This window comes from Nuphar pumila, chromosome 17 (genome assembly GCF_984573655.1).
Source record: "Nuphar pumila chromosome 17, dmNupPumi1.hap1.1, whole genome shotgun sequence".
In the NCBI taxonomy this organism is placed as follows: Eukaryota; Viridiplantae; Streptophyta; class Magnoliopsida; order Nymphaeales; family Nymphaeaceae; genus Nuphar; species Nuphar pumila.
The window spans coordinates 71,958,076-71,985,115 of NC_143265.1; the positions used below are offsets into that span (position 1 = coordinate 71,958,076).

At 37.6% G+C, this 27,040-nt stretch overlaps 1 protein-coding gene across 1 annotated transcript in view; it reads right to left on the reverse strand.

Annotated features, from left to right (window-relative positions):
* Positions 1-1,570: 1,570 nt before the first annotated feature.
* LOC149812183 (protein decapping 5-like) overlaps positions 1,571-27,040 on the reverse strand; it is a 33,272-nt gene continuing 7,802 nt past the window's right edge. The window contains exons 2-8 of the mRNA XM_089993950.1: positions 24,861-24,961; positions 22,739-22,810; positions 21,736-22,638; positions 17,534-17,608; positions 2,378-2,575; positions 2,180-2,290; positions 1,571-2,073 (exon numbers count right to left, since the gene is read on the reverse strand). Of these exons, the coding sequence (XP_089850076.1) occupies positions 1,921-2,073; positions 2,180-2,290; positions 2,378-2,575; positions 17,534-17,608; positions 21,736-22,638; positions 22,739-22,810; positions 24,861-24,961 (1,613 nt within the window). The 3' untranslated portion in view covers positions 1,571-1,920. The remainder of the gene's footprint in view (positions 2,074-2,179; positions 2,291-2,377; positions 2,576-17,533; positions 17,609-21,735; positions 22,639-22,738; positions 22,811-24,860; positions 24,962-27,040) is intronic.

Below are 27,040 nucleotides of genomic sequence, written 5' to 3' on the forward strand. Positions count from 1 at the left end.
AGCTGGGCCCATGTGCAAAATGCACAGGGCCAGACAAGCATGACCCATTAACTGGATCAGGTTTAAAGGGCTGGCCCGACCCGAGCCCAATTATAACTGAGTTGGGATGGGGTCCGTGCTCAATATATGGGTTGGGCCTGTTAGGCCCGAGGTGGTATCTGATGATTCCCTACTCACAGTCAAGGTTATAGGGATGAGCTCTGAACTAACGGTTATATTCCCTGAGTCGATCAGAACTCTGCCACATCTTTCCTTTTAAGAGAGAGAGGCTATTTTCTTCATGGAAAAGTTTCCATTTAGGATCTGCGGATCCATATCGAAAAGAAGCTTCAGGCATGTAGATTTCTATGAAAGTGATTAAGAAAAAAGTTTTTAGGTGAACTAGAAATGTGTTTCACCTAGCAAAAATATTGCGAATCCTCTGGAATTTAGGAGGAAGTACAGGCATTTGCAACTTATGATTGCAGCATCTACATAACGTTTTTGCTGAGTGGCTTTAAGGAACTGCAAATGATATAGCATGAGGTGACAATAGGTCATCCTCATTGACTAGGATGGAAAGACAAGGATCAAGGGAAGAGTTGCACAATCTTAACCAACTGGTCGTCTTGAATCCCATGTTCCCAAACGGGTCTAGAGGAAGAAGCAAACCTAGCAATCTGTTTTTTTCACGTGGCCATTTCTTCAGTGCCCATGACTCCAAAAGTCCCCTTGGATCCATGCATGAAGAGCCACAAGTTGGAAGATACCATGTTCATAAAATTTCCGTTCATTCCTGCTCTCCAAAAGCTGACTCACCCAGCCAACAGGGGCTCCGCATGGTTGGTAGGAGCTGTCAGTGCACGTCTCCATGTAGTGGGAGGTTGCAGGTACAAAACCCAGGAGCTCCATAGCATTACTCCATATTATTTGCTAGCTTTCCAACACCACCTTTTTGTGTTGCCTTTCTGTCCTTTTTAATCCGATATTCATTTATTGGCAAAATTTTACCATTATAAAACCGCTCGGATGTCTTAACTCCAAATACACAAAAAGCAACCATCTTGTTGCTGATGCGAATAATAAAAGGAGATGCAGGAGCATCCATCATAATCGAACCTAGCTCTTAAACGCAAGCAACTTTAAAGATCTACAAAACAAGCACTAAAACATGTCATGCTATCGCCACCAACCTTGTATGACCCTACAAAATAAGACTATCTTCAGACATCACGATGTTCCAATTTGAAGTTAGAAAAACCTCAAATCGGCTTTCTCTGTCCAAAAAAAAAAAGACCATCTTCAAACGTCACAAAGTTCCAATTTGAAGTTAGAAAACCTTAAATCGGCCAGTTCATGATACATAACATCAACTCAAAACCACAAGCTCCTTCAAGAAAAACTCATCTCCTAAGTGAGGCTAGTTGAAGTCATCCACCAAGTGGCTCCAAATATAATGCGAATTCAGCCCAATGAAAACAACAAAGAAAATGGATTATAGAAGAGAAAATACAACATAAGGGTTCTAAATTATGCCTGCAAATAGCTAACCCTTGAGCTGCAGACCATTTTGATTTTATGTACATGCATCTATGCGTCAAAAAAACAAGAAACTCCATTTTCATAATCTGACAGTTATCTGTTTAACTCGAGAACATCTTCAATAATCTTAATATCTGCAAATGTTCCGACACTGGAACCAGAAGAGATTGACGCAAGGAACACAATAAAACTTATAGCCAACCTAACTGTTCAAATAACTGTAGAAACTAGATCCGATAAGCTTATTTCCAGACACTATGGAAATTCTTCAACCTTGGATGCGCTTATTTATTTTTTTCTGAGTAGCAGGGAAGCCAGACAGTCAAAATAATAGATTGCGGGAACTGAAGACATCAGCAGCAAAAACACAATGCCTATCTCCCATCATCACAATGACATCTATTGACCACGGTCGGACAGCATGTGCCGCCCACGACCTCTCCCTCCATGGCCATATCCTCTTCCTCCATAGTATGAAGCCCTGAAGTTCCCACGACGACCAGCTCCACGGCCACCATGGCCTCCTCTGTGCCTAGAGAAATCACCAAAAGTCTGCAAATCGGAACGTTGGAAGGAGATAAATAACAATCTCCAACAGAGTATTGGGGAAAAAAAATCATATACAAGAACATAATGAAAACCAAACTAAGAGAGATACTTCAGTGTCTATCTTCATTTGCTCAGAGAATTTAGTTCTGCCATTTTGAGGTCCTTGATCCAGTGCATTGCAAGAAAGTGAATCAAAAAAGTCATCCTTAACATAAACAGGCTGCAGAAAGAATGGTACATAAAGTCAGGAGCAAGAAATCAACAACAGTGCACTGGCAAATGTAGCAAGTATATTAATGATAGCCACCTTGATCTCAATCCTTGAACGTTGGGCATCTTCTTTATCCTCAAGATCATCATCAGAATTATCTTCCTCTAGATCTACGGCCTTGTCCCTTTGTGCTTGAGTTTTACCAAGATGACCCCATACCTCATCCTTTTTGAACTTTTCATTCATTGCCATGAAATCAAAGTCTTCTGTAAATTGGGTCACAGTACGTGCAGCCTACAAGAATCAAAGAATTGCCTTACTGAGTCTGCACAGACAATCAATGTTATTCACAGCATTCTGCTAATGCATGTTCTGACTATCAGGAAAGACAAAATGGTAAAGCTCAAATATATCATTCCTACTAAATAAAGAATCTGCAATGGCTTTGAATAGATAACCACAACTGAGTCCAGCAAAAACTCCACCATTCTTTTAGAAGTAATGAATACAAGTTCCAGAAGCAGAAGCTATTCGACCATTCAATGATTCAATCATATACAGGCAAAAACCGCCTTGTTATAAGAAATGATTGCCACTGCCAAAACTCATGCTGACAAATTCGAGCATATGCACCATAACATAAAGTAGCAAACACAAATAATATAGCTTCTTGGATATAAAAGCCATCAAACCAAGTGTAGGATATAAAGGATAAGATCAAGTGTAGGTGTCATAAAGAAAGCCAGCATCCCTAGAAGAAATGATAGCTGGGCCAAAAGTCATGCTAACCAATTGAGCATATGAACCATGATATCAAAGTCACAGATGCAAATGGTATTCCCTGCTGTGACATTCTTATTTATCTTAGAGACAAACAATTCCACGTTTCCAATTGGAGAAACAGTAATCAAGAAACTATTAAATGCAATCAAGTTAACAATATGCAGATTCTTCTTCATACTGTATGACTAATCACTACAAAGTACTCTTTATTTCTCTTGTACTGAATAGGCACAGATATATTATTGAGCATAGAAAATTAATAACTGAACAAAATTGGTAAGAGATATTTATGATTTAGAATCAGGGATTTTCATCTATTGTTTTACCATCTGTAAATTCAGTAAAGAATGTATCTTTTCCATAAAAAGCAAAACTCATTTAAAACTATTACTCTATCATCTTTAATTCAGTAAAGAGAATACTGTTCTCGTATACAGTAAAACTGCATTTATTCTGAACAAAAAATTTATTATGAAAAAAGGAACTTAGAAACCAAAAGTGTTAGCAGGAGTACAGTACCATTTTAAATTCAACCATCAATCCCGTGCTTATATTGCACAATCATTACTAAACAGAATAATTTTACATATGAAACATAAATTTCATAAAAGACAGCAAGAAAAATATAGATGTCATAATATCCAAAGCAAAATGAACTAAAAAAGGAAAAAGTGTAATGTTTTGTCTCTACTTCGACATCCTATTCAAAAGAACTTCCAATACACTCTAATGCTCCCGTTCTTTTGAATTTGAGAGTGAAACATTATTTGGTATACTGTCCATTTCCGAGAATCAAATGCCATGTGGTGCGGTCTGCCCGGGTGGACCAGATGACGTTACCACTGGCTCCCAAATTTCGTTTAGAGGTGATGCAGCGGATCGATAATGTAGCGACAAACCAAAGTCGCTAAGCGCCTAGCGTGCTTGAGCACGTGTGCGAGGAGGTGCCAGTGTGAGGTGCATGAAGCACGCAAACCACAATGACTACAAACTCAGACAAGGTCAAAAGGCTAAGTGAGGAGAGGTCTCGTCTAGTCCAAAGACTAGGAATACACACCTCGTATGGGGCTCCAAATATGAGCGGACACTTAAGTTACAAATTATCACACACGTAAAGAATGGGATAAAATGCACGTATGTTGCGCGAAACAGCACGAAGCATAAGGTGCAGGTGTCACCCTGCCGCACGCAGTGTGCAGTGCGCAGGGTAGTGAGCCTTCATAGGTGTAAGGAGCACGGGGCGTGAGCGGAGTTGCGCAAGTGTGCATGCGGTGACTGCCACAGCGCAGTAACGCGCCCACTGCTGTGCGCGCATGGGGCACGTGCACGGATGTGCGCACGGCCATGTGACAGGCACGGCGCTAAGGGAGCGTGGTAAGGGGTGCATGCGCAAGGGGGCGCATGCACAAAGGGTGCGTGCATGCACCAAAGTTTAAGGGAGGTTCTCCAGAGATAATAGGGGCCGCAATGTAGGGCATGTGGCCTTTAAAGGCCTCGGTGCCATGGGTATCCCATGTGTCTCGCCTTGTTTAAAAGAGGTGCGCACAAGGGGGAAAAGTTTGGTGCCTATGTGCCAAATGCGCCAAGTGTAGCATAGTGAATGCATGGCCAAGTCCTTACGTATTTTGCCACACTTGTGACAATTGCTTTGGAGCAAGTGGGGGTCCAATTTGTTGCGTAGCGAGGGCGCAAATGATTTGATTTATGAGCAAGGGTATGCCTAACTATCCGGAACCCACAAAGCTTGGATCTCTTACAAGCGTAATCTCACACGCTCTCTAACAGACATTTATATAGCGTGCTTAAAGATAAATACATAACATGGAGATGAGATCTAGCCGTTTAGTACTAGGCTCACCGAGGTTCGCCAAGAACTGACGTGGTTACAAGATGAGCTTTTACGCATACACGCCTTCGTTTGATCGACCCGATGCGAGAAACCTCCTTTTGGTTAAGAGCTTAGTTGTCAAAGGCGCTAAGCGTAGCCTAGGCAGTGAGCCCCCTAAAAAGCCTAGGCGCGGTCTAGGCGGTACCCTAAATAAAAAAAATAAAAAAACATACAAATATGTAAACAAACTACTAAAATTAATAACAAACATGTATACAACATAAAATCAATCAACAATAAGCAATAGACAAATCAAAATATGTCATCGAACACTATAAGACAATTATATTAAATAACTTGTTCAATACATTGTTCAACACAAAACATTTAACATTAACAACACAATACATTTAACTAAACATAGAGTTAAAAAACATGTCTATATATAAAAGTCATCTCATTCTTCAATAGAAAACTTCATTTCAACGATTTCCTTCGTTTATTGCATCGTTTAGTGGCTTGAGATGATGATGGCGGGTCATTATCTTCTGAAAAAGGGACCACCTCTGCTAATTTTTGTCCAACAAATGTTGCATGTACTTGTGTCTTTCTCTCACCAACTCTGGTATGTGTACATAATTTCATAGTAGAGTTGATGTGCCCCACAACATGACATTTAAATCTATATAATCCTCACAAAAGTTACACTTCACTATTCCTTTGAGAGGCATATCCAAGTCAACTGGTGTACAATATTTCAATGCAGGATCATTTGAGAGGCATCCTCCAAGACTTCCACCCTCCATCGACCTCCTAGAACACGAATTAATAAATCTAATCACTACAAAGATGTAAAACAATGTAACTGATAACCATGTTAAAAAATAAAAATATAGGCATACATATATTCAACAAATCTACACACATAACATAACTAACTTTAAGTGTATTTAAGTCTAAAATAGTCAAATAAACCCCAATAAGTTTATAATAAGTTTACAAATAACAACTTGAATTTAATCCTTAGATGATGAACTTGAAAGTCCATCATCATCATATGCATCATCTTCAACGATATATTGCTCTTACTCTTGAAATTCATCTGCAGAGCTAGCTTCTTCCTCTTCTTCTTTCACGCTCACCACCTTAATTTCTTTGTCAGACATTTTCTTTCTTAGGTCTTTAGTAGCACGCGTTCTTGCCCCCACCCTATGCCTTGACGCTTCGGATGCCTTCTCAACAAAATCCCATGTAAATGACATGTCATCTTCGAAGACTGTCTCATCTTGAGTTGGTCAAGAATCGTTATCAACGACTTCTCTTAAGATGATGGGGTCGAGATCTTCTTTGTTCATTTGCTCCTCATACCTTCGCTTCAATCTTTGATTATATTGCACAAAAACCAAATCATTCAACCTTTTGTGTAAAAGTTATTTTCTTTTCTTTGTATGAATATGCATATATATATAAAGTTCAAATATGTACAAACTGATAACTATTACTTAGTAATTACTAATTAGTAGTAAATAATATTTTACTGCTTCAAAAGTACTCCAGTTATACTCGCAACTGGATGCACTGGATGTGAGGCCTAAGACTTGAACAACAAAGGTCTAGAGCTGGGGACAACCAATGGCAAAAGAAATTCATCAATCCACTAAAAAAAAATCAAATTAGATGTAAATAAAATATATAAGTTATAAAAATAAATATAAAGCGAGGTATATGAAATCTATTCATCTTACTTGAAGTTTGCACTTGTCTCTTCTTCTTTACTAAGTCCATTTCGAAAGGCCCACTAGCAGTTCTATATCTTATGAATTGGTCTACTAGTGCATCTCAATCCGCTTCGCTTCGAACAAGACGGTTGATGCAATCATATAAGTCATTCTTTATCTCCTCATTGAACTCGATATTTTCATACTCATAATATATGACTGAATTCAAATATAAGCATGCTGCATGCAAAGATTTGTGTAATTGATTGTTTCATCTTTTATCGATTATCTCCCAAACAGGACCATATCTTTCTCCATCATTATGCAAATTTACCTATTAAGTACAATAATTAAAAACAATCATTATAAAAGCTAAGTTAAAATTTAAAAACAAAATTTACAATTAGTAGAATACAAAAAAAACAACTTATACCTTAATTTGTTCCTTTACACGGTCCATTTTCTCGTAGATCATATAACCCATTACAGGCTTTTCATCGCTATCAACCAATCGAAGCACGTCAATCAAAGGGGCCATTGTTTTCAGAGCACGACTCACTCCCTTCCAAAATTTTGAACTCAAAATCATGCTTTCACATCTTTTACCAACTAACGTTTTTGAGAAACTACCTTTTGCCCAATCATCTTCAATAAACATGGACCTTAGTCCTTTTTTGCAATTATATATGCTTTCTAGAGTCAAAAATCTAGTAGCAAATCTCATCAGAGCAGGCCTATGTAAGTCCCTTTGTGTGTGTGTGCTCTCATCATACTCAACAATTGAGTACCTTTGTATATGAATACTACCAATTGCCCTGCTTTTCCAAAAATGTTCTTTAACTCTTTCAATTCTCCTATATCTTCCAACATTAGATCTATATAATGTGCAGCACAGAGTCCAAAATAAATGTCTTCGCTTATCCATTAACAACTTACTCGCTTTGACGTAATTAGAGGCATTATCGGCAACAACTTGAACCACATTCTCCTCCCCAACTTTTTTAACAATATCATTTAACAATGCAAAAAGCAAATTTGCATCTTTTACTTTATTTGATGCATCAACCGATTTCAAAAACATTGTTCCCAATTAACCAAAAAATTAACAAGTGTACGTCCTTTTGTATCAATCCAACCATCTGACATTATGTTGCATCCATATTTGGACCAATGCACTTTGAATTGGTCCAAGAACTTTGTTTTTTTCATTTCTTTATTCAAAAGTGGTTCTTGCAGCTCGTGATATGATGGAGGCTTCATCCTTGGTCCAAATTAGCCTATAGCTTCAATCATACTCTAAATGAAGGCAACTTTGTTGTACTAAAAGGTATTTCACCGTCATAAAACCACCTACTAATGTACTCGCATACTGTTATCCTTTTACACTATTTAAAAAAACAAATAAACAAGCATCAATTTCATAGCCTGCGCCCGAAACCGAGCGAGAAATTAAAAGCCTAAGAATAACATAGTATGACCTTAAAGGTGATAATATAAAATTTTAAGAGAACACATTAGAACAAGAAGCTTACTCAAAATCTTTAAGACAAATGCTCAGTGCTTGATGAATGTGAAGATGTGTCAATCAATAAATTTATTATTGTTTCTTTTAACTTACTCAAGCAAAGATGATAAAAAACACGAAAGAATTGCAAAACCATATCAGGAGTCAGAACAACATACGTTATTAGTTCTAAATAAATGCACTAAAAGTTAAACAAATAGAAGATAAATCAAAAGATGCCAAGAATTACATAGTATGACACACATTAGAGCAAGAAGATTTAAACCATAGTCACAAATATCGATAATATCACAATATTTTGAAAATATTGCCGATATATATGACTATGATCTAAACTCAATAGGAGATTTCAATTGACTTCAAAAGTAGAACAATGTGCAAAAACATGCATAATGTTACAAGCACATATTCAATATTTCAGAAATTACATATCACCACCTAGGTTAGGAAAAATCATCTCAAATAATTTCCTGGATCATGGAAGATTGCAGGGTAAGGCAAAAATCAAATGAATCACTTTTCTTCCTTGCACTGAATCAAGAAAGGAAGAGAGAGCCCGAGTCCGAGAGAGAGAGAGAGAGAGAGGTACCCGTACCGGTAGGTTCTTCTTTGTGCCCTAGCGAGAGAGGAGAGCACACAAAGAAAAGGGGGAAAAGGGACCTATTTTCCCTCTTTTATAGTTGTTAAACTAATGTCAACAACTTAAACAAAACCGATCAAGGCTATCCCGCCTAGGCGGTCCCCACCTAGGTGGAGCATAGGCGGAAAAGTAGGGCCCCACCACCCAAACTATATCGCCCAGGCCATGGGGTTGCGTCGCCTTTGACAACTAAGGTTAAGAGGCTACTGAGAAAACCACAGTCTAATACATTATTACAATCTCAAACTAGCAAAATTTAATTTGTAGGCTAGCCTACCAAAATAAGCTATCATTATAAATAGAAACTAAGTCCTAAACATTGTTGGTTACTTTGGTTTAGGATAAACCCACATTAGCCCACCAAAGTAACTACTCATTAAAGGAACTTGATAAGACAAGCTCCTTGTCTACATCGAAAAGGTAATGTGGCAAGGTGGGCCCCTCAAGGAGTGAGGTGGCTGATGATGTGGCAAACTCGTGGGCCCCACATCGGTGCTTATGTGGCCATCTTCCAAAATAGGAGAAGCTCCTCTCCTTTTGCACCAAATCACTGGGACTAAGTGGGCTTGGGCGCAGGTGTGCCTAGGCCGTGCTTCCAGCTGCAGTGGCCCTTGGGTCTTGATGTGTGCGCATCGAGACAATCTTTTGCATGCTGATGGCATCCGCAATGTCTGTCAGGGGCGGACACATCACATGTTAATCGGTACTGAATAAGATCAAAACTTCAAATATTCAATCTGGCCTCAATGCATAATTTGTATAACCATGAAAAAAGAATCTTTTAAAAGTTTCTGATATATCTTCATTGTTTTCCTTTTGCTCTTAAGTAAATCCACTTTCCTTAGAGGTTCCCTTTTCTGTTCTTCCAGTTTACTGTGTCCCCGAAATCTCAGGCCTAAACTATAATAGTCCAACTTCAATGTTAAAGAAAGAAGAAACAAATTATGAAGGTTCATTGTGTCGGCAACCTTTTGTTGGATACTTGTCAAAACAGAAAACTAGATGCTCAATGAGACACATGTTGCATTTTTTATTTTTGTCCTTACTATTGATTATTTAATTATCAAGTTGTATAGAACATTTATGTTCTTCATTTTCCCATTTTTAACCAAATAAAACAGTTTTTAACTGCATCTGTTAAACAATTCAAATCTGAAATTGTTCTGTTTTGCTTGCAAACTAGTCTCTATATTAATTAAAAGTACCAGTTGTAGTCACATACCTCCAAAACAAACTTCACACCAAAAAAAACAAATATCAAAACTTATTATTGAGTTTTAAAAGAAAAACTTTATCCATGACACTCCAAACTATGCACAAAAGGACTAACTATAACACAATTTAGCTATATGGACATGTTTCCAACCATGTGATTATAAGAAAGACTTCCATATTTCTCGAGATTTCTACAATGTCGTCACATTAGAAATAGGGCAATGCACTTTTTTCAAAGGTTTGTTACACAATGCTCAATGGCAAAAAGTTAGCCAATCACTTCTTTCTTTTTTTAGGGGGGAAAAACAAAATACCTCTTTCTAAGGACACCCCATGTGGCCGTTGGAAAAAAAAAACCACTTGTAAGGGTATGCTTCACATGAAGCCCAAATGTACACCCATATTATCAACTGGTTTGGGGCTTTGCTCCAAGCAAAATACTCAATTTTTGGCTGTAGAGGTGGAGCAGTCAGATAAGCTGAACAAGATAGCCCAGGCCTACTAAAGGACGCATAGTGATGAAAATAGCGAGCCAAATTCACATGACGTAGCAGAAATGAAATGCTGAAAGGTTTGCAACTTTGCACATTGTTCTAAGATTATATATGATGTACATGAAAGTTTTCCTCTGCGCTGCACCTGCGTTGAGAAAGAGAAGAGAGAGAGAGAGAGAGGGAGAGAGAGAGAGCAGTTACGGCTGTCACGATTTCAGTAATGAAATCGTGACCTAACTTGGGTATTTAAGTTACATTACAGTATGGGTCCGGGTCTGGTGTATCCAGACCCGATAAATGAAAAAGGTTACATGGTTAAGTTACATGTTACATGGATTGGGTACATGGATCGGGTCAGATCCTATGCACCTTTTTCACCCCCCCTCAAGTTGATTATGGTTTTGAACCATGAACCAGTGTTTTAAAACTCGCCGAGTCAACTCGTTGACTCGGCTCGGCTCGCCCCTCCAGCGAGTCAACCCGGCAAGGCAAACTCGGTTTGCCAAAACTCAGGCTTGACTCGGCCTGACTCGGGCGAGTTTTGGGATGTTTGAAATTTATTTTTTGAGTTTCAAATTACAGTTTCGAAATATATAAGTACATATATTTTAACAAGGGTTACCCCCAGATTTTGTATAAAAAAGAAAATAAAAATCATTTAAAGATAAAAAAGCATTTAAATCCATAGAATAAAATCGCCATGTTGTTTGAACTACTGTTCACCCTGTGTTATCAACTTATTCTAGCAAAATATTTTAAAGAAATGATTCTCACTATATATGGCGGGTCAACTGTGCCTATGGGAAGTCACATTTAGGTTTCATCATCCATTTGTTATGTGAACAAGCATTGTACATATTCAAATATTAGTAGTCTTTTTATAGTTGTGCCATTAATATATTTCCTGCATAGTTTTATACATGAGAAAATTGCTTATTTATGTTGATATTGGGCATTCTGTAACTTTCAATATGCACATATATCCCTGTTTTACATTTATGGATTTGTTAGAGAGGGAATTAAAACTTTTAAAACAAGCTAGCATATATGATTGGCCATTTTAGGAACCTTAGGTAGTAGCAGACTGAACTCATGGTGACCAAATCCTCTAATTCAAGTCATGAATTAGTCAAAGTGCTTGTATAGATATCAAATTCAATTATTCAAGCAAACCTCTATAGCTCTTTGCAGTTGTTTTTATATTCTTACAGACGTTTGGAGACTGTTTACTCAAAAACATGGTTTTAGACAAATTATATATTGTTTTTCTTTTAAAATCAAAAGTTAACAAAACCCGGTCCGAGTCACCGAGTTGACCCGCCGAGTCACGAGTCAATAAAGAACGAGTCGAGTTCCGAGTCACGGGTTTTAAAACCTTGCCATGACCAACTTGCTTTTAAGCATCCAAAAGCGGTCCTTGGTTAACCCTTTGGTAAATATGCCTGCAACCTGTCTTTCAGTGCTGACAAACTCAGGCTCAATCTCTTTTTCTTCAACCTTCTGTCTCACAAAGTGTTGGTCGATCTCACTGTGCTTGGCACGACTGTGATGTACTGGATTGAAAGACATGTTGATGGCACTTTGATTGTCACAGAGCAAGGTAGTGTGGGAGATCTTTTCTCCTACTTCAGTTAGAAGATGCCTGATCCATGTGACTTCGGCAGTGGCAGCAGCCATGGATCTATATTCAGCCTCAGTGCTTGATCTAGCGATAACTTTTTGTTTTCTACTGCTCTAAGAGACTAAATTTCTTCCAATGAAGGCACAATATCCTGATGTAGATCTTCGTTCGTCAGGATCCCCTGCCCAGTCTGCATCACAATATACAGTAATTTGGTGCTCGTCTTGGCCATATGACTGTGGTAAATATATCAATCCATCTCCAATAGTCCCTTTTAGATATCGAAGGATCCTCTTAACTGCTTCCATATGTCCAGTACGTGGCGCAAGCATAAATTGAGACACTTGATTGATTGAATAAACAATATCAGGTCTAGTGAATGTGAGGTATTGTAACATTCCTATTATGCTACAATACCTGGTGGGGTCATCACACAGATCTCCATCATGAGCGCTAAGTTTTTGATGAAGTACACTCGAAGTTCCCAGAGGTTTGCAGTCTTTCATGCTTGCCTTGCTGAGAACATCTACGGTGTACTTGTGTTGAGTGAGTGTCAAGCCATGAGCCTGGTTATCAACTTCTACACCAAGAAAATAGCGTAGAATTCCAAGATCTTTCATTTTGAACATTTGACCTAATAAGTCTTTTATTTCTTGGATGTGGTCCGCAGAGTTTCCTGTGATTATAATATCATCGACATAAATTAATAATAGAGTGGTCACAGACGGGCTTTTAAAAATAAATAATGAGTGGTCCAGCATGGAACGTGAAAATCCATGTTTCTGAATCTCCAGCGAGAAGCTATCAAACCAAGAGCGAGATGCTTGCTTCAGGCCGTAGATGGCTCTTTTTAGCTTGCATACATGGGTTTTACAATTTTGTTCTTGATATCCAAGGGGTTGTTCCATGTATACTTCTTCCTTCAAATTCCCATGTAAGAATGCATTTTTTACATCAAGCTGACTCAAATTCCATCCATGTTCAACAGCCAGGGAGATGATGATTCGAATCGTTCCCATTCTTACAACCGGACTAAAAGTCTCATCATAGTCTTGCCCTGCTTCTTGAGTGAATCCTTTTGCTACAAGCCTTGCCTTATATCGTTCAATGGTTCCATCTGGCTTGTACTTGATTTTGTAGACCCATTTGCATCCGACAACATTTTTATCAGGTGGTCTGGGAACAACTTCCCATGTTCCACATTCATGCAAGGCTTGCATTTCATCATTCATAGCTTCTACCCATTCCATAGAAGTGGCTGCCTGATAAATACATGATGGGCTCTTCGTCCTTGTTGATGGCAGTTAAAAACAGTTAAAGATCCAAGGAGAAGTTATAACTGACCCACCTGTCAATAGGATGTCGTATGCGGTTTGATTTTCTGGCTGCAAGAGTATGAGAAGGCACAGGATTGGCGACTGAGACATGATCTGAATGGCTTGATGTTGTCGGTCTCTGTCTAGAATAGACAATACCTTTGTATCTGCCTGGTACTTCTTCTGCATTCTGTGACTCCGACGTCCCAGTGTTCTCAAACACCTCTCCTTCTTGTTGCACACAGTCTGAGGAACATGCTTCATTGGAGCCAGCAAAAAGTTCTGAGCTCAGCCAAGGATAATAAATTTCAGTTGACATATTCGTTGTGTCAACTCTGTGATCAAAATTTTGTTCATCAAAGACATCGTTTCTTGAGGTTCTGATGCGTTTGTTGGTGGGATCATAACACCTATATCCTTTGTAGTCATCTGCATATCCAACAAATATGCACTTTTGGGCCTTGTCTTGAAACTTGTTTCTCAGGGACTGATCGATATGTACATAGCAGACACATCCAAAAACACGCAGATCATAATAACTAGGATGAGTTCCAAAAAGGCAGTGATAAGGAGACTTATTTTCCAGAACAACCATAGGCAGTCTATTTATCACATGCACGGCAGAATGAAAAGCTTTTGTCCATAGGTTGATGAGAAGATTGCTGTCATGAAGCATACTCATTGCACTTTCAACGATATGTTTGTGTTTTCGTTCAGCAATTCCATTTTGTTGAGGGGTGTGAGGACAGGACACCCTTCTTCCTATTCCGTTATTTTGAAGAAAAGAAATAAAATCACGGGATGAGAATTCCCCACCTCCATCACATTGGAAAAATTGAATGGACTCAGAAAATTGATTTTTGACAAGGGAAAGAAAATTTTGAAACAAAGAGAAGACTTCCGACTTATTTTTTATGAAATATATCCAAGTGTATCGAGAATAGTTATCAACAAATATTAGATAGTATTTGCTTCCAAATCCAAAGGCAATTGGAGCGGGTCCCCATACATCAGAACAGATTATCTCAAAAGGTTTTGAAGCTCTCTTATTAATGGAATGAAAAGGCAATACATGACTCTTGCAGGAAAGACAACTGGAACATTTGTGACTTTTCTCATCCCTATTGAGACTTTCTTTTAGAATGAGATTATTAGATACAAGTTTCTCAATAAAATGACTCCCACAATGTGCTAACCGACTATGCCATAAGAATGACTTATTACATTCAAAAATACTAAAAACATTAGCAGAAGAGGATGAACACGACTCTAATGAGGGCTTTGAATTCAGGTGGACTGGGCGAACAACATGACAAGGAGCTTCTTCAAAGACATACATATTGCCTCGTCTCTTTCCTTCAGCGAATGTTTCCCTCGTGCGTAGGTCCTTGACCTGCACAAAGAAGAGAGTGAATTCAACTGAAGCATTATTATCATCAATAAGTTTCGAAACAGAGACAATATTTTTCTTAATGTCAGGAGCATGAAGAACGTCTGAAAGAGTAAGAGTGGAATATGACATGGGAATGACAGTTTTTCCAACATGAGAAACAGGATGGTGGGATCCATCTCCAGTGACAATCTTACTTTTTCCAAAATAAGGAATGAGATTAGAAATCTTACCTGCATCACCTGTCACATGAGTCGCTGCCCCTGAGTCGACAAACCAAGTACCTTCATCACTCTGCTTCAATTTCAACTCTGACAAAGCAGATATTAGCATATCTTTAATCTCTCCACTATTTGATAACTTCCTTTTGTTTTCTGTCTGTGGACCCTTTCCTTTATTCTCTGGATTATGCCCACAATTCGCCTTGATATGCCCCTTTTTGTTACAAAGGAAGCAAGTAGGAATGGTTCTTGATCCCTGCGCATGAGCTTACGTATTTGGAGTGGGAAGCAGACCACGCCCTCCGTGTCCACTGCGCCCTTGTCCTCCTCGTCCTCTACCATAAGTCACTCCTGTGGCAAAAACTTCTTGGGAATTTGTGTGAATGTGAGATTCCTCAGAGAACCCTTTCAGAGTCATCTCATACTGAATCAATTTTGCTCGCAACTCATCAAAGATAGGAAGGGCAGGGAGACACAATAGTGAAGTGACAATCATATTGTAGTCGGATCCCAATCCACTCAGAGTCTGTTGCACCATATCACTGTCACTCACCGCGCATCCTATAACTGCAAGTTGGTCTGTGATAGTCTTCATCTTGTTTAGATATTCCATGATGGTCATGGAATCTTTTCTCAGCATTTGAAATTCCCTCTTGAGAAAAACCATTCGTGCCTGCGAAACTTGTGAATATGTTTGAACCAATTTTTCTCAAAGTTGCAAAGCAGTACAATTGTCGGGAATTGCAACAAGGACCTCTTGGGACAAGGTGGAAGTGATATATGCAACCACCGACTCATCTTTCCTTTCCCAGTTGAGGTACTCTACATTCTTGACATACACAATTGAACTTACTCCTTTGTCATCTTTTTCTTCTCTCGTAACAAATTCGAGTGGAGCGAGAGTGGTTCTATCAAGGTGACCTAAGAGACCTTGACTCCTTATAAAAGGAATGATTTGTCTCTTCCAAATCAAGAAGTTTGAGGTAGTTAACTTTTCATAAACGAGTTGAGTGAGAAAACTTGAAGAAAGATTGGATGAAGAGGAATGAAGATCCATGAAGAAGAGTTTTAACAAGAAAAAGGAACTCCTTTTTGTGTTACCAGAGTACCCACAGAGTGCTCAGTCTACGGCCAGAAAGATTTGCTGACCTTTTTTTTTTTTACGACGACTGAGAAACTCGAAAATTGGCGACCAGAGGCTGTCAAAAGAAATGCAGACTGTATTCTAAGACTGAGTTTTTTTTTTTGTAAGGTCGGATATTTAAGCAATGAAAAGAAATTCAGACTGTAATTTTAACGTGGAAGCAATGAGGAACGGAAGAAAAAGAAGAGAAACAAAATCCAGACTGTATTTTCAATGTGGATCCCACTCGTAACAGTCAAAAGGAATATAATACGAGAAAGGGGTTCTGAGAGTCGACTCAAAAGAAGTTGTCACACAGCAGGCTGGACATCAAAGGGGTTTAGAATCCCAGATTTGATGTCGCAGGTCTGCCCCGAAAGCACGATCAGACTTGGATATCCAGCCCAGTAGAAGAAGGGATATCGTGAACCAGAATAAGGGATATCGTGAACCAGGTTTCGCGTGATCCCCTTATGTGAACAGCTTAGGGATTCACGTGAGGCGTGAATCCACTAAACAGGAGAAGAAAAGACTGAAGGGAAAACAAAAAAAGAGAAAACGAGAGATGAAAATTGGGGATGGAGGTAGAGAAAAAAAATTTGAAGAAGAAAAGAAGATGGGAGATGAACGAAACCTCAAACCTTTGATCTGTCGCACCTTTGGAATCCCCTTCGAGCCCTAGATGGATCTAATGCTCTGATACCATGAAAGTTTTCCTCTGCGCTGCACCTGCGTTGAGAAAGAGAAGAGAGAGAGCAGTTACGGCTGTCACGATTTCAGTAATGAAATCGTGACCTAACTTGGGTATTTAAGTTACATTACAGTATGGGTCCGGGTTTGGTGTATCCAGACCCGATAAATGAAAAAGGATGGTTAAGTTACATGTTACATGGATTGGGTACATGGATCGGGTCAAATCCTATGCACCTTTTTCAGTACACTGGTAATTATCCACAGCAAATTTTAGTACAAGCAAATATTGCATACAAGAACTTGACAGTTTATATGTATCACTTTACTACAACACTCATGCTAGAGTTCACATGCGAATTCTCAGCTTACAAAGTAACCATTCCATACTTCAAGCTTGGTCGTACAGCAGCAATCAAAATGCAAACAAATAGTACATGATGATAAGTATGAATGTAAACAAAATTAATAAAAAAAGTATAATTGCAGAAAACACAATTCCTCTGACAAACCTAAAACACAAAGCCTTGCAATCTTTAAGAGAACCATGAAATGACAAAGATAAATAAAGCAGCAATATAGTACCTTAAGCTTTAGCTATTTTCAGGAATCTCTTGTGTGCACATGCCAAAGTTTTAGAAAAAGAAAATTAATCAAAAGCTCAATGGTGGAACCGGAGATGCATTACCCCACGTCCCTCATGTCCTCTTCCTCTTTCGCGCCCTCTATTGTTAACAGGAGAAACTCCAAGAGCTCCATTTATCTGAAAAGTAGAAGCCATCCTTTGTTGAAATCATCTCATCTAAATTTATTCAACTTATAATAATTGTACACAACAATATATGTCACACGGACACTTCACTTAGCATGAGCATCTTGTATCGACATGATACAACACTCGGACACTTCATGGGCACAATCAAACCAGTTTCACACAGTCAACATTGTGCCATTGATTTTATCTATTTTCTTTTATGATCGTATTTACTTCTTGCATGTTCACTTGAATTCTTTTTCATTCAAAATTTGTCATCAATTGCATCACATTTCAATTTCAATTTCAATTTATTTTCATTATTTGATGTTCCAAATTATAGTGATTTAGAATTGCTGTTTTACACACATACATACATCTATGTGTGCATGCATCTGTGTCCCTGTGCCATAATTGTTGAAGATTATCAAAACATACCAAGTGAATCCACATTGTGTCCTGCCCCGCATCCATATCCATGTGACATAGGTAATAAGGGCTGCATTAATTACACCAATCTGGTACAAAGTGATCAAATGACCAAGGCTTTTAAGCAACTTATAACACCAGACTTGAGAACACTATGCAATGAGGTGGCCTCTGTAATTTATCAAAAAGCATGGCCGTCAAAAGGGCAACAAATAAAGACTATCCAATTGTTCATCTCTCTCTCTCTCTCTCTCTCTCTCTCTCTCAATTCCTCCAGAGATTTAAAAATATGTTGTTTTCTCCAAAAAAACATCAGTAAAATCTTGACAACATTTTTTAAAATAAAAAATAAAATTTTCATTCAAAAATGAATTTCTGAGGAAACAGTGATAACAGAAAAAAGAAATATCTTTACTGTTTAAAGACATAAAAAAAGCAAGTTAATTTCTCATGGAATAATCATCTCTTCTTATTTCTCCCATAAATGTCACAAATTTCTCATGGAAGATAGTGACCACATCGTCCTTTCCATAGTTGGCCCACTCGGTAAATCCAGCCTCCAGTGTTATTAAAAATGCGCCTCAAGGCACAAAAAGCGCGCCTCGCCTCAAGGCGAGGGCCTTTGTGCCTTGAGGCGCTGGTATAAAGCGTAAAAGCCTCGAAGCGTACGCCTCGGGGCGAAATGCGCCTCTTTTTGTTGGTCAAATGGGGGTCAAAGCCCCCATTTGACCAAAAGTTAGATGTTATTAAATCAGGGCCCTGACCCTAATTAGGGTCGGGGGCCCTGACCCTAATTAGGGTCGGGGGCCCTAATTTCTCATTTTGTCTCACAGTCTCTCTCTCATCTCTCGCAGTCTCTCTCTCTCGTCTCTTGCAGTTTCTCTCTCGTCTCTCGCTCGTCTCTCGCTCTTCTCTCTCTCGCATGCAGTCTCTCACTCGTCTCCCACTTCTCGTCTCGGTGTCTCCCACCTCTCTTCGTCGCGTCTGTCAACCTAACCCGAGCTTGGGTTTCAGAAGAAGAAGAAGAAGAAGAAGAGAGGTGCATGTTTTATATATTTGTATATATTTTTCTTTTCTGTTATTTTTTTGTGCGAAATTTCAGTCTGCAGTTCAGTTGAGTTCTAATCTCCTTTAGCGTTAAAATTTGGGTGCCCTGTTAGTACCTGTAGCAACAGCATAAGCAATTATGCCATGTTCTCTTTAGGTACATAAAACAATTGTAAAATGGATAATCAACAAATGAAAGAAAGATTACCTACAACTTGTATAAGCCTGTACATGTCTTGCTTATTACCCGAACCAAAAATCCTGATTCTCACAAATGAACCAACAATTTTGTCCTGGAATTTCTCCAGATCATCTAGCAAATCCTCCACCAAGTTCCGTCTCAAGTAAATTAAGTTTATGTTGTGCACATTCACTGCTGCATAATCACTTAGATTAGCCTGTGGTATACTCTCCTCGGTCTTTTTCTTAGTTCTACGTTTCTTATCTGACCCTGTCTTAGCCATTGCACTTCCCTCAATCTCCACTTGAGCAGTCTCATCATCTACATTTCTTCCTTGGATTTCATTCACTGGCACTTGAGAAGAGGTCTCCTTTATAAGAATGTGAGACTCGATAAGTTTTAACATTTCAAAATGCCCAACACGAGCCTTCCCAAAAAGATTTTGGAGCCTTGCATCACAAATTATCTGGCACTTTTTTTAATACAATGACAATATTTTCTTTCAAGATAACCTTACTGGCAGAGGTAGTATGATGTTTTCTTTTTATGGTTTCAACAGCTCGAGCACTTTTTTTCCCAGAAGGTGAATTCAGCAGCATTAGTAATAAAGTTGGTGGGTCGAAGCACCCTATTAGCAATCTTTAATTTTGCATTCACTGCTCACATATTACAGGATTTCAAGTTCACTTGAAACAGAGTTATTCAAGACAAAAAAAAATTGTATACTCTTTAATATTTCCTGGACTCATAAGCATGACGCTGAAATAACTTTTTTGTTCATTTAAAAGTTTAAGCACCATGCTCTTTGAATTGTTTGGCAAGTACAATATCGAGATTGTATAAATCTTGTATGGCTTGGAAAATTTTATTATTTTTGTAGTAGAGATTAGAAGGAGAAAAGAAGTTGTATACTCTTAGTTTCCAAGTTATATATGTTAAATCTTATTGGATATGAATCTGAATTCATTGGATTATATGTTAATTTCATATTTTTTCAGTATTTATTTGAGATTTTTTATTTCTTGTTGGTTGTTGCTTCATCAATAAAGCATTTTTTATTTATTTATAATTTTAGATATTTTTTATAGTTTTTTTAAGTTTAAAAAAATATTTGAGGCTTACGCTTTACGCCTCGAGGCTTACGCCTCGCCTCAAATTTTGGTGGAGCGCCTCGCTACGCCTCAACACTTTTCACAACACTGCCAGCCTCCAACTCGTGAATGGGCGAGTCAATGCAGATGATTTGAGTGTCTGAGATTTTTTTTAATATTTTAAAAATAAAATTATCTAAAAATAAAAGTACATTTAAAAAAATCCAAATGACGAGAACTGAGAACATATGAAAAATTAAAAAGATTGTATTAGATAATTGGACTTCAAAGTTCAAACAGACAAGAGAGAGAGAGAGAGACAATGGACAGCCAAAAGTCTGAAATCCTACCTTGTGTGTTCAACTCTAAATTAAAGCCCCAAGAAACGAAGACTCAAAATTGAAAAGGAGTGGGTCACAAAACCATGCTTGCCCTCCTCTCAAAGTTGCATGTCATATGGAGAACCCATAGGTATTAATGAAAAGAAAGGAGAATTAAATATACATTTTTACTGTCTTTATATTTTGTTGGTTCCATTCTCAATATTAACTTTTAAAAACTAGATTTATTAAATGTCTCAACCCAGACGGTTCAGGCCAAGTTCACCAGTTTAGGGTCAGTCGGCTGGTTCAGGCCGAGTTGAAGACTACTTTAGGCCAAAAGAATGAGTTACTCTCAGCCCGTCATTCGTTCTGTAACTAAACCGGACTGAGACTTAGCGAGTTTGCCAACCTTGGTCTTTTGTTATTTTTCCCATAAATGTCATACTGTTGGGATGTTTCTGGACTTCTGTGTCATGTTACACATGCTGAGTTAGAGTGTTGTATAGTCATCAAAAATGAGTATGATCCAGGTATCACTCAAATCAAGGCATACTGAAAGAGTAAACCTGCTCATAGGACTTAATCTTCAAACAAACAAATAAACAAATAACCAGCAATGCATCATATGAAACCATTTGTTGGTTCAACACAAAACAAGAGAGAACATTTATGCATGATCACTTCATATGAATACAAAGCACAATAATAGTATGATGAAGAAATTTTTAAATAACTAAAATACTCTAAGAATTTAATCAATTTATTAGTAATAAATATATGTATTTGAGTTCATCTTACGTGGACAGAAGTAGGTGCTCTACACAGCATACCAAATGTAAAAAATTACTAATAAATCATATCCAGACAAAGAGGTCCCATTTCCTTACAAACTAGCTTTTCTACAATAATTAGTAATAAGCACCCTTAGCACAGATACATACTCCAAAAATCAATGTACAAAAGGAAACAAAAAAATAGCTCACAAGATATTTCCACGAAAACAATAATGAAAAGTTGTGGTGGCCCATAATGAACAATTGAACATTATATAAGAGAATCCTGAACCTTTTGATCAGAAACTTTAGGCAGTGGCAACAGTGGCCCTTTCACATCAGTTGAAACCAAAGCTGATGATTCTGTTGATGATGATACTACCACCTCCACATCTTTTTGCCCTGTATGTGATGACTGATTAAATGAAGATGAAGGCCCAGGCTGCAAAAGTTGATCTGGTGTGATCAAAGAAGGTACAGAAGTTTCTGAATGCACTGATGTAGAAGTCCCCATACTGGATGACACGGACTGAGACACAGTCTGGTAAGGAAAAGTTGATGCTGGGACTGGCTTTGGTTTAGTTGGAATTGGTGTAACAATTGCATTTATTTCTTGAGTAGAGGAAGTTAAAGAAAATGCCAATGGTAAACCTGCACTTGCACCAGCTGAAGAAAGAGAGATCAAAGGAGCCTTGTTTGAGATGAGACTGGGTAATGTTTCAGAAGCTAATGCTGCAACCTGGGCTGGAGCCAATGTTGAAGGCAGGGAAATTGAGGCTGAAATCACAGAACTGACAGCTGGCTGAATAGGATTTGAAAATTCTGGTAAAGTTGAACTTGTCTGCAAGGGTGCATTCAAACCGGCGTATAGTAAATGCTGCGGCATGGGTTGGGGAATTGCCAAGCCAGGAGGAGGTCGAAAAGGCATAGGTTGCTGTTGGATATGAGGAAGACCATTTGAAGGCCCATAAAATCCCTGCCAATACATTGGCATAGCAAGACCACTACCATTTGCATTTGGGGGTGGAGTTGAAGATCCCCATGAACCTAGGCTGCCACCAGGTTGGTACAAGGGCAAGCCACCTTGAAATGTAGGTCTGGCTAAATGTGCTCCATGAGAACTAAGATCCACAACGGACCCACTGCCACCAGAACCCATGCTTGTAGATATTGACGCTGGGCGTGAAAAGTGAGACTGAAAGAAAGAGCAGACACTATTAACCTTTCTTCAGATAAAATTATTTTGTGAAACTTTTAGCCATAAATGGACATAAAATTAGACTTTCTTCACTTGCTTGTATAATAGCAGGGTCGTTGTGTATTGGAGGTGTTGCCTGTACAGGTGGGGACGACTTGACCTGTAAATCCTGAAATAACAGAAAAAGGAAAGAAGATTATAATCCAAAAATACAATCATAGAATAGCATCACATCATAGCATATAAGATACAGACAATAGCAGGGAACAATAACACCCATGCACCTGCAAATGGGGAAACAGTTACAATTTCAATCAGTTACTATAGATACTCTTCAACCGTCTATACCTCAAACCAAGCTGTCTCTAATGCATGCTCTCTAATGAATGATACTTTTTTTGGATAAGGCATGCTACATTACAAGGTGTGTGTGTGCAGGTCTCTCTCTCTCTCTCTCTCTCTCTCTCTCTCTCTCTATATATATATATATATATATATATATATAACACCTTGTAATGTAGCAGAGAGAGTAGAGCATAGGTGCTTGTGATACGTGCTTGATGGGTTTTTAAGGTTTTTTTCGTTTTACTTGATTTTATAGGATCAGCTCTTGAAGTGTTCGATTCCGACACATGGGTGGGTTTTTATAAGGTTAAAAAAATCAACGTTCCAAAATCTTTGTAAATTTTTGAGGATCCAAATATCATTTTTTCATCGAAAACACATGATCCAGGTGTGGATTCCTCATAAATTGACCATGCCCAACACATTTATGGGGTTGAAACAGCGAAAAAACGCCGGAAGAGCAGAAAACCCCATCAAGCACGTATCACAAGCACCTACGCTCTACTATCTATCTATCTATATATATATATATATATATATATATATATATATATATATATATCGTGCAATGTTTAACAAATTTACCACAAATTTATACCCTTCATCAAATTTAAATATAAACTTATGGTTTTGATCCATTAACTGTCACTATCACGGGCATTTTAGTAATTTTAAAAACAGTAAATTGGTACAATTATTAGATGCACTTGAAAATGCACACCTTTTAGTTTTTCATAATGCAACTCACCATCCTGTTTTTAGTTTGATAGGGAATATAAATTTGTAGTGAACTTGTCAAAAACCAGAAGAGGCTGTAAATTAATAATTCTCTCACCTTCCCCCATACACACGTAATGCATGTGTGTGATGGCAGAGGCAGTCTGTTCAAATGTCATCATGAACAACTACTAGCAATAATATCATCAACACAAGAAAAAGGGATGAGTTCCTCCCAATATTGCAGCCCAAACACATTGGTGGAGACACGATTTTAAAGCCAACAAATAAGTTAGTATAGAGCATGTCAACCATTCAGTCCTTTCATTCAATTATTAAAAAGAATCATGAAAAGGTGTATCCATTCCACTTCAGAAGTAACTCTACTGTAAAAAAAATACATTATTGTAAATGTCAAGAGACTGATAGAGATGTTTTCGGATCAAGATTACATGTTCTTCTTTATTACCTCTAGGCCCTAGGACCTATTTAGAATTATTTATAATTAAAATTCATCCATTAAAAGAGCTCATTTTCGCAAAAGATATTTCTTTTAAAATAGTCGCACACCTAGCACCCTTCCTTTTCTATCTATTTCCCTTCCACAAAACAGACAACCGTAACTGAAAAATTGTAAATGAACAATGAAATGCAATCAGGCCTGCTACGTCACACAGCTATGGGTGTTGGTATGTTGTACAACAGAAGTTCAGTTGGTACAGCAGGGTGATTCTTCAATAACGATGGTTCAGCTGGGTTGTGTATATTGTACACATAGACATACATAATATACATGTTGCAAATGAAGAGTTCCATTAGAACATAAAGAGCAAATATGGAAAGTAGGAATGTTTATGAAACACACAATGCATACTATATACTATACATGATATGCCTGTGTGAGAGCACCCAGAAGCACCAAGCACTTTGAAGTACCCGTGATGCATAGGGTTCCTGGAGCTCAAAGCAGAGCCATCTGATTAGCTTCAGGATGGGATCGCCTGGAAACATGCATGATAAACATGGGCCAGTCTGGTCCCTTAAGTGAAAACAAAATGAAAAAACAAAGTTTTAAACCTTTTAAGCACAATATAACTCCAAAACAGTAAGAACCTCAAAGTCTTCATATCACCAAACAAAAGCCCATATGTGAATACCTTGATATCACTTCCACGAAAAAGTATATACTCATAAACTTTGTCGCTTGGAGGAATTTGTGGGCCATCCTTTTTCCGTCCTTCAGTTCCAAACGATCTCACTACAAAGAAAGGACACCATAAGCACATTCAAGTTCAGATTTTATCAGCCATGTGGAAAAGGTACAGAATAAATGGCATGGATGTCACAAAAGCCACGCACAGAATACAATAATCGGATCTCTATATTGATAATGCACGCTTGCATGGATTACAGAAAGATCCAATCCAGCATTTTGGTGCATTTATTGGTTACATTTCAAAGCACACAGTGACTATGAGCCTTAAAATGACAAACAAAAATGTCCCAGCAACAACAAGCAATTGCTCAATACTCTAAATCAGCAAAAATATTAGAAGCCCAAAGTTATGAAATAAACAACATAATCTTAGCAGCTTCTACAGGGAACCAAAAAGAAAACTATGCAAAACATTATGAAAGAACTAAAGATAAAATTACTGGCATTAATACATGCATTTTGATATTGTAAAGGCGCAAGCTAAAGAGTGCATGAAGAAAGGTCCAGCAAAAGACAAACAAGAGTGATATCCCATGAAATATAATAGCACTTTTAAGTTTTAATTGTTACATATTTGCTATACGAGACAGTGATTGGCCTGGGTTCCTGCAAACAATTGATGGAGAAAATTTACAATCAATTAATAAAAGAAAAATATAGCTTTAAAACTAATACCACCAACCTATAAGAGGAAACTAAAAAATGAATGGAAGATTGCCAAAGAGGGAAGCGGAATCGAGACACAATATAGGAAAGAGAGCGAGAAGCTACGTCACATAGGTGCGGGTATGGGTGCAGGTGCGGGTGCGGCACTTTAAAAAAACTTGGGTGCGGGGATGTGGGAGAGTATATATATATATATATATATATATATATATATATATATATATATATATATATATATAGTTTTTAACAGTTAATAGTAACACTAATGAAATAAAAAGCAATTATCATATCATCAATTCATCATACATGCAATAAATCAAATTAGCAATCTACAATTCTATTCTTCATCAATAAAAACTAATACCACAATTAAATCAACCTAAATATATTATGAAAACAATCAAACAAGTAAAGCAAAAAAGAAGTAAATTATTAAATAATAAAAAAAGCAAACAATGCATAGTTACATACCAAAAGTATATCATACACAATGTATATGACGATGAGATAATGATCCTAATAATTTTCTGCTTCATCATCAAATTCATCATAAGAAATAAGAATAGGTTGAGATAAGTTCATGTTTATAATGTTGAAATCATGCTCTCCCTCCAAGTCACATTCCTCTGGGTTTACATCTAAAAATTTGGATGATCATTGTCTGCATTACAAATAAAATTTTAAAATATTAAATACTTGCATATTTAAATGAAGAAACTAAGAAATAGTCAAATAACTAAAAGAGCAATTAGTACTTGTATTCCTCATTGGTTCGCGAAAGTAATCGAATATTGGAATGAACAAAGACTAAATCCTCTGCATGCTTGCTGGTGAGTTGGTTTCTCTTCATGTTGTAGATTTAAGCATATGTGCTCAAATTTATTTCACAACATAAACTAGCATACTAGAATAACAATCTCAATGCAAAACGTTGGAGAAGAGGTGTTTCTGATCCATATGTTGACCACCATGTGATAAGATATATATCCTCCTCCTCTCTCGCTATTAATGTTTGTCCATATAACCTCGAAGATGAAAATTTTCTAAACTCTTATGTGACTTGATTAAAAATATGTGATTCTCGATAAAGTCTTGCCATACACATATTTCTATTCCTTGATAGCTCTGGGTCTAAATTTGGAAGGACACGACCAACACCACCTTCCTACCACTTCTTTGAATAATATTTGGGATTGAGAGAATGTGTCATATAATGCAAATAAGTCTTGCTCTTATCTCATCTTCTGACTAAAATTGAATGTATATGATTAAAAAATTATGAATCATCCACTGCAATATTTTCCCCTCATGCTTGAAAACTACAACTCAATTTTTTTTAATCATATTATCCCACATTTCATAAACTTTGTGAAGCATGGGTTTATCCATGTCAACTTCTCTCTATCCCAAAACTCATCATCAATAATGAATTTCTTAATTTCTTGAGCCTTGACA